Source organism: Idiotropiscis lumnitzeri, chromosome 18 (assembly GCF_059441095.1).
Source record: "Idiotropiscis lumnitzeri isolate Australia: NSW breed Sydney's pygmy pipehorse chromosome 18, RoL_Ilum_1.0, whole genome shotgun sequence".
NCBI lineage: Eukaryota > Metazoa > Chordata > Actinopteri > Syngnathiformes > Syngnathidae > Idiotropiscis > Idiotropiscis lumnitzeri.
In genome coordinates, this window is record NC_142408.1 from 4,303,042 (window position 1) to 4,320,944 (window position 17,903).

The 17,903-nt window shown below is 41.4% G+C and overlaps 1 protein-coding gene across 4 annotated transcripts in view; it reads left to right on the top strand.

The window, feature by feature from the left end:
• Window positions 1-17,903, top strand: part of rgs3a (regulator of G protein signaling 3a) — an 80,484-nt gene that overhangs the window by 7,383 nt on the left and 55,198 nt on the right. For 2 of the 4 annotated variants that reach the window (XM_088281947.1, XM_088281948.1), the window contains exons 6-9: window positions 184-244; window positions 2,052-2,142; window positions 9,467-9,534; window positions 17,298-17,379. In XM_088281947.1, the coding sequence (XP_088138073.1) occupies window positions 184-244; window positions 2,052-2,142; window positions 9,467-9,534; window positions 17,298-17,379 (302 nt within the window). Of the gene's footprint in view, window positions 1-183; window positions 245-2,051; window positions 2,143-9,136; window positions 9,395-9,466; window positions 9,535-13,250; window positions 14,036-17,297; window positions 17,380-17,903 lie in introns of those variants that run through there. The other 2 variants (XM_088281950.1, XM_088281949.1) reach the window with 2 other exon arrangements.

Consider the following 17,903-nt stretch of genomic DNA (forward strand, 5'->3'; position numbering starts at 1 on the left):
TCTTTTGATTGAACACAAAGCCACGGAGGTTGACGAAGTATTCCAAGAAAAAGGGCAATAGCCCCGTGAAAGACTTAAAAAGCCGAGCAGAACCTTGTGTCAGTGAAAAGAATCTTTTTACCCAGACCGCAGCATAGTTATCTCATTGATTGTTTTTTTTTTTTGTTGTTTTTTTTTAAACAGGATGAGTGCGCTGATTGGCTGCATGAGCTTCGGCGTGCGCTCGCTCATACAACCGCACAAGGTGAGTTCACCCGGTACAGGTACGCTCCGCACTTCTGTGTGTGCATGCATGCGCAGGTGAGAGAGAGGAACGGAGTGCGTGTCTCCACCCGAGCATGAATCCAGCGATTTAGTGAATGATGTGCAGTGGCCTTGACGTTCGAGAGCGGGTTACCCGTGTTAAAGCCAGCTGAGATGTGATAAAAGTCAGTCACACACACTTGCACTATTTCCGTATTTCCATCTGGCAGAGAGAATCGTAACTTCTCCTACTTTTTAAGGGATGGCAGTTTTTGGTTCTAGTCAAGTGATATTTTTCGTTGAATTAAGAGTATGATTGCTCCTCCTTCAAACCACCCCACAAATTTCAGTCAAGTTATTTTCAGCAGTGATCGGAATAAAGACAAAAACGCAAGAAAATAAACACCCATGTTATTTTTAAATGAAAGTTATTAATGTCCTCTAGAATTTGCCCTCATGAATATTTAACTGCCCTCGTATGCTAATGAGGGAGCGTTTTTGACCCACAAGGTGTTTTGTCACCTTGTCCCTGATGCCTTCGAGAATTTCATTTTAGTGCATGGGCCACCAGGCCTGCGGTGATTCCTTGAAATTTCAAACTATATATTTTAGTCATTTATTATAGATATTTATTCTATTCATTTTCAAGACCTTCCCATCAGCCGAGCTCCTTCCTGTATTGCTAATTTGTATTCGAAAGCTCTTCCAAAAAAAAATAAATAATAATTTTAAATGAAAATGAACAAAAGCATTACAACAATATGTCTTTGAAAAATCACATTATATAGAAAATAAAACATAAACAAAGTTTATTCATTTAATTTTTTTCAAGTTCGGCGGGCCGGATTAAAAGGTTTGACGGGCCGCATGTGGCCCCTGGGCCGTAGTTTGCCCACACCTGATCTATACTTTACAGCTGAGTTTATAATGGAGTTAAAACTTTACTGACTGACTTTTTTTCTTTTTTTTTTTTTTTTTTACTAATCCGAATTCAAGTTGGTCTGAAAATATTACAGAACCTTTTAACCAAACTTTTAACCGCAATGTGTTTTTTTTGTGTTTTTCTGAAACCCTAACATTCTTTTCTATTCTCTCATTGGGTTTCTTTTTCAATTTTTGAGTCTTTTGCCATTTTTTTTGGGGGGGGGGCTAACCATTAAAAGAATATCGTAGAATAGTGTGAATCCCTCCCTGACTCTCAGTTCGTACTGTACCATTTTCCCCTCCCCCCTTCTGCTGTGTCCTACTGCCTGCAGAAATCTGTCCACTCTGATAAGATGCTTTCAAAGCGCAGATTATTGTGACTGTCCACAACATGGCATTATTTAGCACAATACGACGGGCCTCATGCTTGTTTGGATGTGCGCGTGTGTGTGTGTGTGTGGGGGGGGGTGCTCTGCGTTGTGTGTCACCGTCAAATGACGTATGCGCTTGTGATGGCAATGTCCTTGTCTTTGCATGAATGTGTCCACATCATTCCCGTTACAAATCAGACGCCTGCTGCCTCGGTCCGGCATAGCTTTATGTAACACGTGCACACAACACACACACACACACATGCAGGCACGCGCATACACCATCTGGCTCGCAAGGCAGAAATGCAGAAGGGGGTGAAGGCGGGGGGGGGGTCATAGAGCAGGTCATCAGTTAGTTGAGTAAGCGAAAGCAGAGTGAATAGTGCCCGTGTGGGCCCTGGATGAACTTAGTGTGTTAAATTCTGACATCTGTGTGTGCGTTTGTACACATTTAATGCTTTAAATGTTCCAGCTTGATGCTGACACGTGCATTGTTAACGTTGAACGCTCTAGGAGATCCGTGGATGGTACTACCTGCTTGAGGAGGAAGTGGGCGTGAGGAAGCACCTGAGAGTGTGTGCGCGACAAAACTCACGTAACACTGGTAAGAATTTTTCAGATACTGAAGTATACAGCATGGCGAAAAAAAATTAAAAAATTCTTCTACAACTATTAGCTATTCACAGGCTAAAAAAAAGAATAATTTTTATGAGTGCAACTGATATGAAATTTAACTCATTCACTACTAACCAAGTTAAAAAAAAAATGGATGATTGACGTCTTCTGCCGTCAATGGCAGTAACTGACTTAATTTCAAGCTTGAACGTGTAAACTTTGAAAGCATAGAAGTTATTCAATTTTTTTTGTTTAAAAAAATGTTTATGCAAAATTAATATTTGTATGAATTTTTTTAGACGGTAAATATCAATCAAATGAAAAACTGGTGTAAAAAAAAAAAATCATAAATCGCATGTTTCGACTGCGTTCTTCTGAAGTGTGTTGTGTACGTTTTGTCCTCAAAGTGAATTTCCTTTCTCGTTCCTCACACTAGAAAGCAGCCGAGAGCGGAACCAAATTCCGTATCTGCAGTATTTTACCAAAATGGAAGATGCAAAATGGTGATAGCTTGCTAGCTAGCTAGCTAGCAAGCAAGCTATCTAGATATTTATTTATTCTTACCATGCGGGAAATTAGATACATCTGAAAAGTCTCTTTTAACGCTTACACTGTCAATAATAAAAATGACAAGTTACAAATAATCACATTTGCAGAGTTATTATTATTTTTTTTAAATCCTCTTTTATCAAGGCTACATTCTAGGGATAAGTATTTTCCAAGCACATGTCGATACATCCGCGTTTGTGTGTGGCAGTCTTGTGGCTTCTTTGGACGAGAGGTGTTTAAGCACGGGATTAAAAGGGGGAAGAAAACGCGGGATTGGGAGAGGGACAACAGAGCGAGAGTGGGGGGGGGGGGAGGGCGGTTTCTGGACCCAAGCCCGCCGCCGCGTCACACTCGCCGTAGAGCCACACGGAGCTTACTCCAGCGCTGCTCGGCTCACGCTGCTGGTTCACTCCGTACACCTTCATGAGCGTGCTGTCCTAGGCGTGTGCGTGTGTGTGCGTGTGCGTGGGTGTGTGTGTGTGTGTGTGTGTGTGTGTGTGAGGCAGAGACGGCAGCCTACTCAAGGTGAGTACGATGTTTGTGTTACCTTCTTTACCCAACAGAAGTAAAGTTGTCAAGTCTCTCCTCCTCCTCTTCCTCCTCCATTGTGCATCTTGCATTCCGTTAAATCACCACGGGCTTCGCTCGCCGCCTCTTTTATTTGACTCCCAATTCTTTTCCCCTTTTTAGACCCTTGCCCGGTACCCTCCATCACCACCACTCTCCGGCCCTTTTTAACAAGCGTAACTTACCGACGCCAAATGGCTGCTTGCGCAATATTAGGAGATCCAAGATCGGATTCAAACAATGATGTCATTACATTGTTATTACCATTTCAATTTTTACTTTAAAAGATGACATGAGATGAGAAAACACCCTGTGTTTCATTTCATTATTTTTTTAGGCATGTTCTTCATCAAAACATTATTGCCGCTGAATTCAATCAAAATGCGGAATTGTCGTCTTTCAAACGGCACAATTTATCTAATGAAGTGGCTGTTGCGCTGATCATGACGATGGTTCCCGTCCTGACCTGGGCACCTTTTTCTGTTTTAAATCGTGCTTGGCTGAACTAGGCTACTCTACATCTCATGCAACTTTAAAACGAGTTTGCCTCCGAGTGGAAGTGCAGGACTGGATGAGGCGGCGGCAGCGGCAGAAAACCATAGGAAGGCTTGTTTAAGGGTTAGTTGGACGTCTGCATGCTAAGACATTTTCAATAATGCAAGTCGGCGTAGAGCTGTAGTGGAAGTTGATTTCAGTCCAATACAAGCACATCTGGCTTCAGATTGTGATCATCTCATGCAGGGGTAATACTTGCCCCACTACTGTCGCATCAGATTCATATGCCAATGTGTTGTTTCTCTCTCTCTCTCTCTCTCTCTCTCTCTCTCTCTCTCTTTCACTGTCTCTCTCTCTCTCTCTTTCTCTCTCTCTCTTTCACTCTCTCTCACTCTCTGTGTAGTGGGGGTAGGGGGGTCATGGAGTAGGGTGCATACTCATGCACTTGAATGTTGCCAGGCCAGCTGGCAGAATGTAGGCCATGGCTCTGCTGCACAATGACGTGCACAAACACGGAAATGATCAAAAGCCCTTTTAGTAAAAACAACTGCGTGTGTGTGTGTGTGTCCATATTTCGGATCATTTTTTTTTTTTCCAGTTAGTCCTCTGTTGCGTGATTGTGACAATGTTTAGAGAAAAGCTATCACTCCACCTCGCCAGTGTTTATGACAATGATGATTTACAGTCTAAACAGTTTATCAGCAGGAGGGAATTCCAGAGTATGTCAGGACCGGTGCAGTAGCTGCCGTATATGCACTCACTGGCTCACAAACAATCGAGTAACTTGTGTTATAGTAGTTGAGGTTTATTATTATTAATATGAAGTAGAAATTGTAAAGTAACTCAGAAGTATACCACAAAGGGATGGGGGATGATTTAAGATGCACGGAGAGTACAATTTTTGATTGAGAGGCAGGTGTAAAGTCTTCCATTTGTTTGTGTTTTCAAAATTGTAGTCCCCGCCTCCCAAAGACGTATTTCTACGTCTTAGCTCTTTGCGTCAGAGCTCCATGTTTTTATATCTTTAGAACGCAATATTCCATAGGCCTTGCAAAATCAGTCACAAGCCAGAAAAAAATCGCTGCGATTGAGGCGTTTCCTCTTGCGAGAACGGCTGCGATGAAATGAGTTAAAAATGGTGGGTGGAACTGCTGAACTGTGATTAAAAGGCGAATTTATACGAATTAGCCTCAACATGTAAGGTTTGTCCTTCCTCCTCCATTTTAACAATATTGCTAACTAAATATGACTTTTTCACAGACAACAAACACATTTTTGGTGTTCTTTTGTCCCAGTCAAACTGTCATTGTGTCCACATGCTTCCTTATCTTCCAGACGATGACAGTTAATTACACCGTTGCGCTGCCATGAAATCTCTGCCTCCTTAACTCCTTTTGTGTGTGTGCGCTGAGAGGCGGAACCCTAAAAACTGTACGTGAGTGGCAGCCAAACACATTCCTCAAATGCACACAAATGACATGGCAATTGCTTTTTTTTTTTTTTTTGCATTAGAAGAATGATTTTTCAAGTAAATGCAAACCTTATAAAGGGTTTCCATGATACTGGTGACTTTTTACATATTAAAATCAAGCTTCAGTCGTGCAACGATGCATTTAAGTAATGAAGCGCTTGTATTCCGCTGCAGTGACACGTATCAGTGGAGTGTTCCTTGTATTGTAAATAATAAATGGAGCAGGGGCTCCCGTTACTTGTCGGTTTAGCGTGGAAAGTTAGAGTACTCATCCGTGCTTGCTGCTGTGTGAGCACATCCCCCCCCCCCCCTGTCGCTGCATACATTAGAAATGCCCGTTTCACTTTTGAAAATGGACAACTGCTAGCTTTTATGTATTCCAATAATTGGACAAATGGAATACAGACGGACTCTTTAATGTTTGTTTTAGTCTCGTGGTGTAAGTGGTGGGCTTTCTGTTTTATGTTAAGATTTTGGTCCTGTTCGGTGGTTTGGACTTCATGTCCTTGCTTCCTTTTTTTTTTTTTTTTGTTTTTTTTTTTTTGTTTTGTTTTTTTTCCTGTGCGCTTATTTGTGCACCCACGTGGAACTCATCAGTTATGTTGCATGTTTCTATGACCAATGTTTGTCCTTCCTGTTTTTTGTATCCCACAAACATTTATCGGATCCAAAGTTGCTCATGAGTTTTATTCGGAACATATTGTCTTTGTCCCTCAAAAAGCCAACGTTTTTTTAAATCTTTTTTATTCTTTTGTACAAATTGTTTTTTCAATAAATAAACCAGATTATATGATTTTTGACAGGCAGTCACAATATTTTTTTTTTCTGGAACAGTACTTGAGATCTCAAATTGAAGCAAAAAAAATCATAGATGCCTATTAAAGTCGGGCATTTATAATAAATATTTAAAGTTTTGTATTTGTGAAAAGTCTTGTATTTCACAACAAAGAATTAACTTCAAGATATAAGTAAAAACAATTTGCTTGTAATTTATATTTTTTCCCGACTTAAATGACTGTTTTAGGCCACCCCAATTTTCTTTTAATTTTTTTTTAATGATGATATCCTTCTCAGCCTTTGCCTTATCCCCCCCCCCCCTTCATTTCTTTTGCGAAAACCCATCGTGCCACGGTTGACATGATGCGCCCCGGCTGTCTCGGCACTGGAAGTGAAATGTGTCAAGCGTGGGCCGGCTGCGCACGGCATGCCCGAGAGTCATGGCAGTCTTTTAATATGGCGCTGTCATGTGAGAAATGAGTCAGTTGCTTCGTGGGCATACACATTCAGAAGCCACAAAACAGCCGACAAAATTGAAGATGCGTTCCTAGTTGAAAGTGGTGAACTTGATATTTATCATACCATCCACAGTCAGGGTTTTCTGAAATAAAATACAAACATATCAACCTTGCCCGACAGCCTCATCATCCGGGCAGGAACAAATTAAACAAAAAAAGTAAAGAACAATTAGCTAAACTTGATTGATGAGAAAATTCCTTTTTCTCTTTTTCTCTGCTAATTGATGTCGTGCTACAAGTCTCCTATTCATCCGTCGAGAGTTTTTTTTTCCATTTGTTTGTTTGCGGTTGTCGGAAGGTGAAAAGTGAGAGCGAGAGTGTCAAGTGGATGAGTGGCCCTGACAAAAGTCGAGTCGACTTGTTCACGCTGGAACGCTGCCAACATCTTTATTTCCTTTCTTTGTTTTTCCTTCTCTAATCTTCCCTTTCCCCCTTTTCGTCCCTCCCGTGTATGCTTTTCCCACTGGCCGCTGCCTCCGCCGTTTATTGTCGCTCTGTTTTGATGTCATTCATGCGTCCAGCTGCTTCCACGCCATCGTGCCCGATGTCCTAAGCAGACAAAAGGCTTCACTCCTGGGCCTGACGCCAGCCAGGTTGCCCCCACTCTCTTTCCCTGTCGGACCCCTGAAGTTTCTCGATTCAGATGGAATCTTCTTTTTTTTCTTGTTGTTTAATCTTCTGCATTTCCATGGTGACCGCAGCTTGGAGACTGGACCATGTACTGCGGGGTTTGGCCCAAAACGTGTCAGAAAGTGATGTGTGCAATTTTCTACTGTCAGCGTACGCGGTCGGCATTTGCAACTTTACAAATACTACATGACTTAGCAGTTGTAACTTTACTTTTTTGAACCCCACTTTTTTCTGTATTTATTTTTATTTATTTTTATTTATTTATTTATTATTTATTTATTTATTATTTATTTATTAATTTTTTTTGTGTTTTTTTGTTATTTATTTATTATACTTTTTTTTATCATTTATTGTCTATTTATTATTAATATTTTTATTTTTTCTTATGCCACTGAAAATGAATGGTAAAAATTATTGCATATTAATTATACATTTTTGCTTGTTCCATCAGAGATGGACTGCAAAAGGCTGATCGTAAAATGCAAATTTTTTTGGGGGAAAAAAAGGAAAGCACAACAAAATTAAATTAAGTGTCCAGTTGCCTTGCATGAAACTTTTCGGATTGCATCGACCTGTTTGACTCGGAAGAGACATTCTTTTGTATGTTTTTATTGATAATGTGACAGCCAGTGACAAAATCAGTAAACGATGCTATTAGGCTAATGGCGATATCTGCGGTATGTGTCCACTTTCTGTGAGGATGAGGTCGACTTTTTGATTCCGCTCTTTTCGGATCTCATCATGTTGCTGGTTCACCTCGTGATGTTGGCCATCAGCAAAGCTTTGAGAAGTTGTTGATTCAGAGTGAAACATGTGGTCCTTTGAAGAGACAGGAATTATGGCCACTTTGGTGTGTCATGCGTACCAAGATTGGTAGGATTACGTTGACGATCAAAATTGGTGACGGTTAATTCAATAATTGATCGTTTGCCTCGTCTACTTGACATGCATGCACAGTCGTGGTAATCCGAGTTGGCTATGATGTAACCGGAAAAGCAGCTGTGAAAATCTCTCACGGCTAACCGGCGTTTTCAGCATTCCAGCAAAAATACGATTTTTTTGCTGAAACAAATCATTTGAAAAACAGCCTCAAAATATTCTTCCATGTGACAATAGTTCACTTTGTAGTTTATGGAACCATATTAAACTGCACTAAAAATATACAGTTAAAAATGTTAAAAGCCCGATTTTATATTTATCATATTTAAACATCATAAACATGCTACAAATTCTGGTTACAAATTGCTAAATGTACTTTTAAAGTTAATATAGTAATTAACATCTCAAATTTGTTTTAATTGTGAAAAACACTCATTGCACTGAATTTAGTCCCTGGTTGTAAAAGTTGACTACAATTGTGTATCAATATATAAAATATTATGAAATATATGAAATATTTTGTCAAATGTGTCATCATAAATACAGTACAGAAATATGAAATCTAATCAATAAAAATTTGTCAAGCATTTGATTCAGTATATTGTACTTCATTATACTGAAAGTTTGTTTAAAAAAATATTTGTATTGTATTATCGTTTAGATATGGAAAAACATTGATCAAAAAAAAAAAAAAAATCCATGTTTACCAAATCACGTGTTAGCTGAGGACGTGCAATCGCATCTCGCAGTCAGTTGATGGAGACGTGACAGAAAAGGGCGTGGCATTGGCGGAAAGATGGCGTGGATTTGCCTTTTCGTTGCGAAGTCAACTCGGAACTTTGTGAGGAGGCGGAGGACAAAGTGATGAGTTGAGCTGTAAACTTGGAGACGGACTAGGCATCGAGGCGAAAATCCACATTGTGGCCCGTGTGCTGAATGCAGCCTTTATGAGCATTAGTTAAAAGGGACACATGAAGCGGGAGTCTCCTGTAACCATGGAAACCCTCCCAGGAGCCTTGTGACGGACGGATAATAGAGTGAGAGAGGAGTTCCTTTTCTCTTTTTAAGCCCTCCCTTCCTTTCCCTCCCCTCTCACTTGTTCTCCCTTGCACTCCTCCTCTCTTGGGCACTTTTGTGAGATCCTCACATCTTGTGGGATTTTCACCCAACTCTGCCGTGTCTTTTCAAAATAAATAAATAAATAAATTTACGTAAGTCTGCGCTGAGAAGTTTACGTCCCATTCCGACTGGGCCGTGCTCAATTACGCTCCCCTTATCTGAGACATTTTTTCATTTTTTAAAATTTTTTTTTTATGGACTCTGAAAACTATTTTGAGGACTTTTGCATCCCAAAGGTGGTTTTGTGGCAGTTGAAATGTGCTCCAAAGGCACAGTGTCAGCCCGTGATTCCTTTGTCTACATTTCAGAGGCCGTGCTGTCAAACCATGGTGCTGCCCCTGAGACACACCGACCTGAGAATATGCAATGCTTAACGGTGAGTAGCGCACTTTTTTTTGGGGGGGGGGGCACTTTTCTTCATCTGCTTCATCCTTGGGGTTTTCGTTTTTGTGGGTTTTTTTTGTTTTTTTTTGTCGCGGCTGCTGAGACGGGTGACCCCTGACACGGCTTGATGTTCATTAAACTCATCCTCACTAAGTTATCGGCTGCGTGAGTTCCGTGTCACACATTCCCAGCCACCACGGCAGTGAATCAAAATTGATCTTTGGAGCTTGAGCAGCGAATGCGGCAAAAAGTAAAAAAAAAAAAAAAAAAATGCTTGACTGAAGATGCGCTGTATGTTACGATTGTTTGCATGTAACTTGTTTGTGATGCGAAATGATGGCTTGTCATGAGAGAGCATAAGTGGTTTACGTGACATTGTGGAAAATGTCATTTTCCTTTGGGTTTAAAAAAAAAGTTGCCAGTTCCTCAGTTTACGACATTTCGAGGTTACGCACGGCTCACAATTAACTAATACACGGCGCGATGCTGAAGGGGCGCATGTTTTTTTTTTTTTTTTTTTTTGGCATACTACAATGAAGTGTAATTGCACATCCACTCCAGTAGTTGGCAGTGGCGCTCTCCGTGCTCATTGTGCGCAGCGAGTATTAACTCTACGGTGATTTTTTTTTTTTTTTTTTCTTTGCAACAAAAATGCTATTATTCAAAGTTGCGGTGGAGAAGGTTGGTGACCTCCTGATTTAGAGGCACGGGTACACTGGAGCCGAGGTTCAAACACAGAACTTAAGAACTGTGAAGCAAACGGGCTGACGGGATCATTTTTTAAAAATTATTTTTTTTTTTTTTTGAATTAGGAGTTGTACATGGCACGATTGTTGTATATCGCAGCGAGAGCATTGTTGACTTTTGCGTTATGCGTTCATATTTGTGAGCTTCCTGCCTTCTCCCAGCCTCCCTCATTTGCCCTCTCGTATCTCATCGTGGATCTGAGCAACAAATGATTGCGGCGTTTGTGTCGGGACGGTCTCACGAGAGAGTGGAGGGAGGGGCAAAGAACATTCACGGAAAATTAGAAGGGGGAATGGAAAGCCTTTTATGACTTTTGAAGTATTTTTTTTCCCTTCTGTTACCTTGTCCTTAGTCCTCCTTTTTTACCGCTCGTCGTCCTTCTGGGCCGTCTCCCGCGCACTATCCTTTTTTTTTATTGATGAGGCACGTTTTTTTTTTGTTTTTTTTCAGGGATTTGTGATTTTGTGGGCTTTGGGCACTTGAGATTTTCATGTTGATCGCATTTGATGTGCGCTATAAAGTCACAAGGTTATTCAATGACTATACAACTGTGCTAAGGTTACGTTTTGTTAATGTACATTCAATTTGATTTCAAACGTGGAGAAAAAAAAAAAAATATATATATATATATATACATCGTCAAAGCTAAGCTCTACCTCCAGCTTTGTTGGTCGCAGTAATCTATATTTTGCGTCTTTTTCCCATTTAGCTTCATTCTACTGGTTCTGGTGACTCTCTGCCCACATTCTGCCCCAATGCATGTGGATTGTAACCAGCCCAAGTAAAAATGACTTCCCACATTGGTTACTAACTAGCTAACAAATCCTAAATATTTAAAATAATGTCGAATAATAATGCAATAAATGAAATAAAATTTGAGTTGTATTAAATATATATATATATATATATATATATATATATATGTATTATGTTTTAATTTTTTTATTTTTAAAGACTTTGTGCCCTATTATCTCCCAACCTGACCCTCCCAATTCATCGAAGAAGCAGAGACATCCTGAGTCCGATTATTAGCCGTCGCACCCCCGGTCGCCATGTCCCTCGACATCACTTTGCTTGTCTGCTAGCATTAGCTCCTGATCTGTCACTCTGATAATGGCTCCGACACATCTGTCTGTTGGCCATGTATCAGAGCGAAGGGCGAGGCAGAGCGCAAAGCAGGAGTCTGGATATCCACGGATTATCCAAGATTCCTTTCCTTCCATTTTGTTGGAGCTGCAAATATTGGAATATAAATGTCACGGCTCATTCCTTGAACCAGAAATATGAGCATTTTCCTGAGATTTCTTTTCATGTTTGAGGGGTGTATTGGTCCTTAAATGTTTGCTTGCAGCACCATCTTGATAATTATCCAATGTCAGATGCGAAGACACTAACTCTGTTGAATTTGTTTCTTTTTGTCGTCCAATGAAAACCATGTATGGCCGAACCGCTTGTCTTTCTCCCGTCGGAAAAAGAAATCATTTATTCCATCATAAACTCACAACTAGTCTGTTTTCCTGCCCATTTTTTTTAATACATTTTCATGTTCACATTTAACATTCCTATCTGTGCTTTTGTATTTTTTTTGGCAATGCTTGACACTTGGACAGTTGTCTCACATCCTTCTCGTTTGGAACAATGTGACCTTCAAAATGTTGGAACTGCCGTGTCTGTTTGAATGCTTGTGAGGGCGCCTCCTCCTTTTGATAGCTATTTTTTTTATTTTTTTTTATAACATCCGGGAGGGAGCGAATCCACACCACTAAAGACCAGATTGGCCTCATCTGGCCTGCAGACAAGCATTTCAATCTCCTCTCCCCAAGACATGCTTTTCTTCTCGCCCTCTAATCCGTCCTTCTGCCCATTTAGAGGTGAACAGCGCCGCGTGAAAGCAAGACAAAAGTGTTTTTTGTGCGCTTGACGTGGTAACCCAAGTCCCTTTTGAAAAAAAAGCAAACAGGGAAAAGCTGCCATTACCTCCGCTACGAGCGGATCTTAGTGAAATGGGCCTTCTGCGCCTTCTTTATTAGAGCATTACAGACTTGGGCAACGCTCTCTCCCTTTTTCTGTTCCTTCTCTGTCAGTGTTTCATTCCACGAGACCTTCAATGCCCGTGATAGGCATGAAAGGATACAAACAGTTAATTGATGGGATTTGTGCCTGCTCACACTGGTTGCTGTCTTGTGTGTGTGCGAAAATTGGACCCAAGAGAGAGGGAAAAAAAAGAGATTTATTGAGCGTATTTTTTTTACTATAGAGCGCCCCTAGTGGTGAAAGAAAAAAAAATCACAGAAAAGCTGCACCGTTGTATTAGCCGCATGGTTTAAAATCTAGGAACAAAGTAGCGGTTTATAATCCGGAAAATATGGTAATAAAGATTTTATATTGATAGTTTGGCCCTGGGAACATTTTCTTTTTCAGTTTTTATTATTTTGTAATGAGAAAAATTGTTTCAAAACACTAGAGCCTGGACTCATAGGTCTGCATTTGCATGTTCATTTTCCCATTTAACCCTTAGCCCATGAATAAATTAAAAAAAAAAAAATAAATAAATAAAAAAACAGTTCCAAGTCCAATTTAATCACAATTGAAAATGAGTTGCACTTATATAGTCGGTCGAGTGGTCCTTTCACCACAAACTGCCAATATTTCTTGTTGATGTTGTCAGATTACCACCCCTTTCCCATGGGTGGCGAGACTAAAAACAAAAATACAAGCGTTGTTTGGATAACTGGCAGAGGAGGAGCGATTGTCAGGGATTCGCATAGCTGTGAATTTCCGCACAATGTGTTCGACAGGGCCGAGGGGCGAGGGGCGAGGGGGGGGGGCATTAAAGGAAAAGCGGAGGAAATATGGAAGGTGAAAACATAACAAACAAGTCTGGATAGAGGTCGAGGGAAGCGTGTACTCACTTGCGTCACAGTCTTTGGACCGCCAGTGGTTGCGCGCTTGCAATTTTTCGACAAAAGAAAAAAAATAAAAATCATTCGATCTCATTCACATACTTGTTGCGCTCACATTACAACGTTGGGTGTGCATCTATAAAAGTGATCTGCAGCACCTATGAGAAGCTCATAGTGTGGATACAGGAAGTCAACGGGCCTTATCGCGGGCAGACACTCAAACCTATGCGGGCCGTGGAGGTTGGCGAGGTATGCGTGTGTGTGTGTGTGTGTGTGTGTGTTAATGGGGGGGTTCGGTGCTGCTGCTGGTGGTGGGAGGAACTTCCTCCTATTCTTTGGCTGTTGAAGAGTTCCCATGAGCGCCCCTGCCAGCAGCGACACTGCGGCCTGAGCATCAGTCTCGCCTCGTCGTTGCCGGCGCTCCATGCAAGCGGAGTTCAGGAGGCCAAGAAGACGAGACGGGAGAACCTCGCAACCTCGATGACATTGTTATCACCAATCATAAATGGAACATAACTCAGCGGGCCGAGCGACAAACTTCCTGGGAATCTGACATTTCCGAGGCAAAAAGAATTCCGACTCACCGAGATGATCCACAACACGCTCAAGTCCCCCCAGGAGGACGAGGAGGAGGCACCAAGTCCCGCACGGACGCACTCGGCCGCGCAGAGGCGGCTGTGGAGGTACTCGGGCTGCAAGGGCGGCGGGCGGCCGGAGAGTCAGCGCCGCAGCGTGTGCGTGCTCTCGGCCGACTTGAACGGGACGACGGGAGGACGAGGAGGGGGCGTGATGCACACCATTCACGGGCTGTGTCACCTCTGCATCGGATGTAGGCTACCACAGGTGTGTGTGTGTGTGGGTGTGTGTGTGGGGGGGGGGGTGTGTGTGTCAGGCCTCACATTTGAAGAGGTTGAAATTAGAGCGCCTCAGGGTACAGGTCCAATCCAAAACCCACCCTTTGTCAGGTGACGTCAGAAGTGTGCAACAAAGAAGACCAGCATCTCTCCAAGAACTAATTGTCATTTTTACATTTTGTCCCCAACGGGACTTTAACCGTGACTCTCTGGTTCCGAAGACCAAGTCTTTACAGACGAGCTATCGGTCACGTGGCAACGTAACTGGATGGATGGATGCTGCTAAATGTGGCTTGCAGTGACTTAGCACGACGCTGCCTCGTACTGAGAGCTCTTTCTAAAAAAAAAAAAAAAATGGCTGTAAATGAGTTAATTTTACCAGTCTGGAGCAAACTTGAAAGTATATCGCCACTCAGAAGTGGAACATTATCTAGGAGAATTATAATTGAATAGATAAGAATATATTGAGTTTGCTTATTATGCCGCGTGAAACAAATGGAATTATTTCATTCAATAAATTGCTTTTCATTAGGTATAGGTTAAATATCGCAATGATTTATCGCAATATTCAACAATGCATATAGTGTTTTTTTTTTCTTCCCCCCCCAATATGGTGCTGCTCTACTTTCCATCTTTTTCTGTGGAAGGTATTGATTGTAATTAATCCAATCCGAGGTTCCACAGTATTTCTAAGCGCAGTTCAACTATTCGTGTGTTCAGATAAATACTGCAGTGCACGAATGAAATCGTATTGCAAGGTCAGAATAATCATAAAAATAAGTTTCCCCCAGTGTTCATTTTAAAATGTATGAGAGCAAGGCGGATTAATATTTCAGCAAATCGGACGACATCGAGGATATGAAAGGACGCAAAACACAGATTTGACATCTTGTAGGCCCAGATGTGCTTAAGACTGTGCTCATGCATAAGCTCCGGAGCGTTCCCCTTTTTAGCGTTCACGCCTCGGCGCGTCGACCGCACGGAGAGGAGCGCTCGCTAATAGCAATACGAAGCAAAATTTTGACAGCTTTACACGTGTTTCGTTTGCGTGTCAATGCATGTTGTGGGTTGCATGTCACGCGACGCACATGCACACACACACACACACACACACACGACTCCCGGTCAATTTGTCACTTTCCTCTTCCTTTTGGTTGGGAAATGTTATCTGGGTCAGTATGTTCAGTGACTGGAGCTACACACGCACACACTCACGCACGCACGCAGAACTAATGTCGTTCTCCATTTTGGTCATGACAAAAGTGCTTAAAACTAAATAGTAAACATTTTAATTGATAAAAATATGTTTTTGTTGTTTTAATTTCGAATGTGGGCTCAAGATGTCTCTAGAAACAATGTGCTGTTCGCCGGCACTAAGTAGTCCTCGAGGATCACGTGTAGCCTCGGAGAGTGTTCTAAAAATAGCTCCCGAGTGCAGTGATCATTGGAAAATGTTTACAATCGCGGACGTTTACAAATAAAGTGCAGTATACTGAAATGTATCCGTTGCCTAACATGTTAAATCATTTTCGATAAATGCTAAAATCAGTCGTGCGTATAAAACTGGTATGATTGTTGGATTCGACATTTTTTTTTAAAAGACATGAACATATCCCACGGTTCAGAAGAGCAGAAAAGAAGGAAAAACATGCTCAAATTTGGTCAAATTATCATTATGTGTGTACCCCTCTTTGAGATAAACACATTCAACTCGGTAAGAAAATGAATTCATGTCTTTGCGATACGCAACATTGCATTGGCCGATATCGTGATATCGATATTTTTTTTCGATACATCGTGCAGCCCGACTAGAAAGTAATAAGTGACGCTCAAACTCATTGATCGTCTTTTTCTCATTCTAGAATTTGTTCCTTGATTTCTGCTTTCCTCAAGTATAACTGACTCTTTTATACTTAATCGGTCATTAATGCCCGTTTGTCATTTTCCTCCCCCTTTCTGCCATACCGTATACGTGCAGTGTAGCGTTCCAAGATTTTCAATATCTCGTTTGAGACGACCCGCTTCTGTCACTCAGGTGGGCTTTATTTGTCTTTGCTGCGTCATCATAATCTGGCCTTTTACTCAACCATCTCTTTGTCGTCTTTCTCATGAATTTGCAATCGCGTTTGACGTTTTAGGGTCATCGCAAGCTTCAGGGCCCCCGAATAGTTGCCGCTGTACACTTCCGTCGATGTTAAATTTTCATGTGGAGCTTGGATTTTTTTTTTTTGTTTTGTTTTGGCTAATCTACCCTGTGATATAAATGATTTCATTCTCTATCGTAGTGACTGATAATAACATTGTAAAAAATAAAAAATAAAATGATTGTAGCTGGAAGTTTGGAATTAGTTGTCGGTAGTGATGGGTAAATGATGCTTCACATCTGCTTCATGAAGCAGTTGTAGTATTTCTGGCCTCCAGTAGATGGCACTCTCTGTTCGACATTGGGCTGAAAGCCACAGTGCCATCTAGAGGAGTCAAAAATACAACAACTAGTTCGTGAAGCAAATTTGAAGCTTCAATTTCCCATCACTGGTTGTCGGCTAATCTTTTTCTGAGTCAGATTTGTTCACTATTGAAAAAAAGAAATTAAAGTAAAATTAAAAAAAAGTGATTTCTTTCTATGGAACTTGGTGGAATTTCTGGACATTTCCTTCCCTTTCTCCACCCGAGGGTAAATCTGTCAGACCACCTCCAGTCAGTTTTAACAACACATTGCGGACAAGAAAAGAAGCCGCCTGAGGCCTTAATACGCAGCATGCCATCAGCGGATAAATCACAAGTTTGACATTCGAAGAAGCGACGCAGCAGTCTCTCAGAGCTAACATCTCACGCTATCTCCGGTCCATTTTGTATTTGGGAGCGTTCACTTTTAGGAACGTAAAAATCATGTATGCACTGCTCCGGCATCATTTTCCATCTGACACTTTGAAGAATTTTTTCATACATCTTTCTTTTGTGAGGGCTACACGTTTGTCATTACCTGGGAATGCCATTCCTCCGCCGGCCATGAACAAAGAAAGTCAGCCTCCCGTTCTCTGGGAGTTGTTTTTCTCACCAGCTCAGCTAATTGGCTTCCTCAGGAAAACTGCCGTCAAGACAGTTCGCATAGGAAGCGGACTTTTGAAAACAAATCAGCTTAATCGCTCCTGTTGGTTGGGAGCGACGTTGCTTTCCAGCTCGCGATTTTCATATCTTCCGGTTGGTTGTTGTGTGAAATTAAGATCGTCGTGTGTTTTGTGTCTTTGTAGGTGACCATCCTTCGAGGAAAGGATGGATACGGCTTCACCATCTGCTCCGATTCGCCCGTGAGGGTGCAGGCGGTTGATCCAGGCAAGAATGTTTTTTTTAAGAAGGATCCAAAACACCCGTATTTTCCGGACGATAAGCCGCTACTTTTTTTCCTCGATTTTGAACCACGCGGCTAATACAACGGTGCGGCTTTTCTGTGGATTTTTATTTCACCACTAGGGGCGCTCTATAGTTCCGAAAATACCCCCCAAAACTTTTTGTTTTTGTTTTTAATTTTTTAATTTTTTTTTTATAATGGTTGCTGCGGCTTATATGGTTGTGCCTTATAGTCCGGAAAATACGGTAATATAAAGCCATGTTTCCACCAAGTAGCGTAGTTCATATACTGGTAGTTACTTCACAACACTGGTGTCACACGTCCTTGGGTGTCCAACTCTCTGATGTACTTTGGTTAATGTAGGAGACTTTTTGAAATGGAATTCCACTGAACTGGTCTGGTGGTGGAAACTGGCTTTACTGGAGAAGATTCTTCATTATTATAACCCATAACTCGGCTGCATTTAACTCATTTACTGCTATTGACGGATATAGAGGTCCAAGATCCT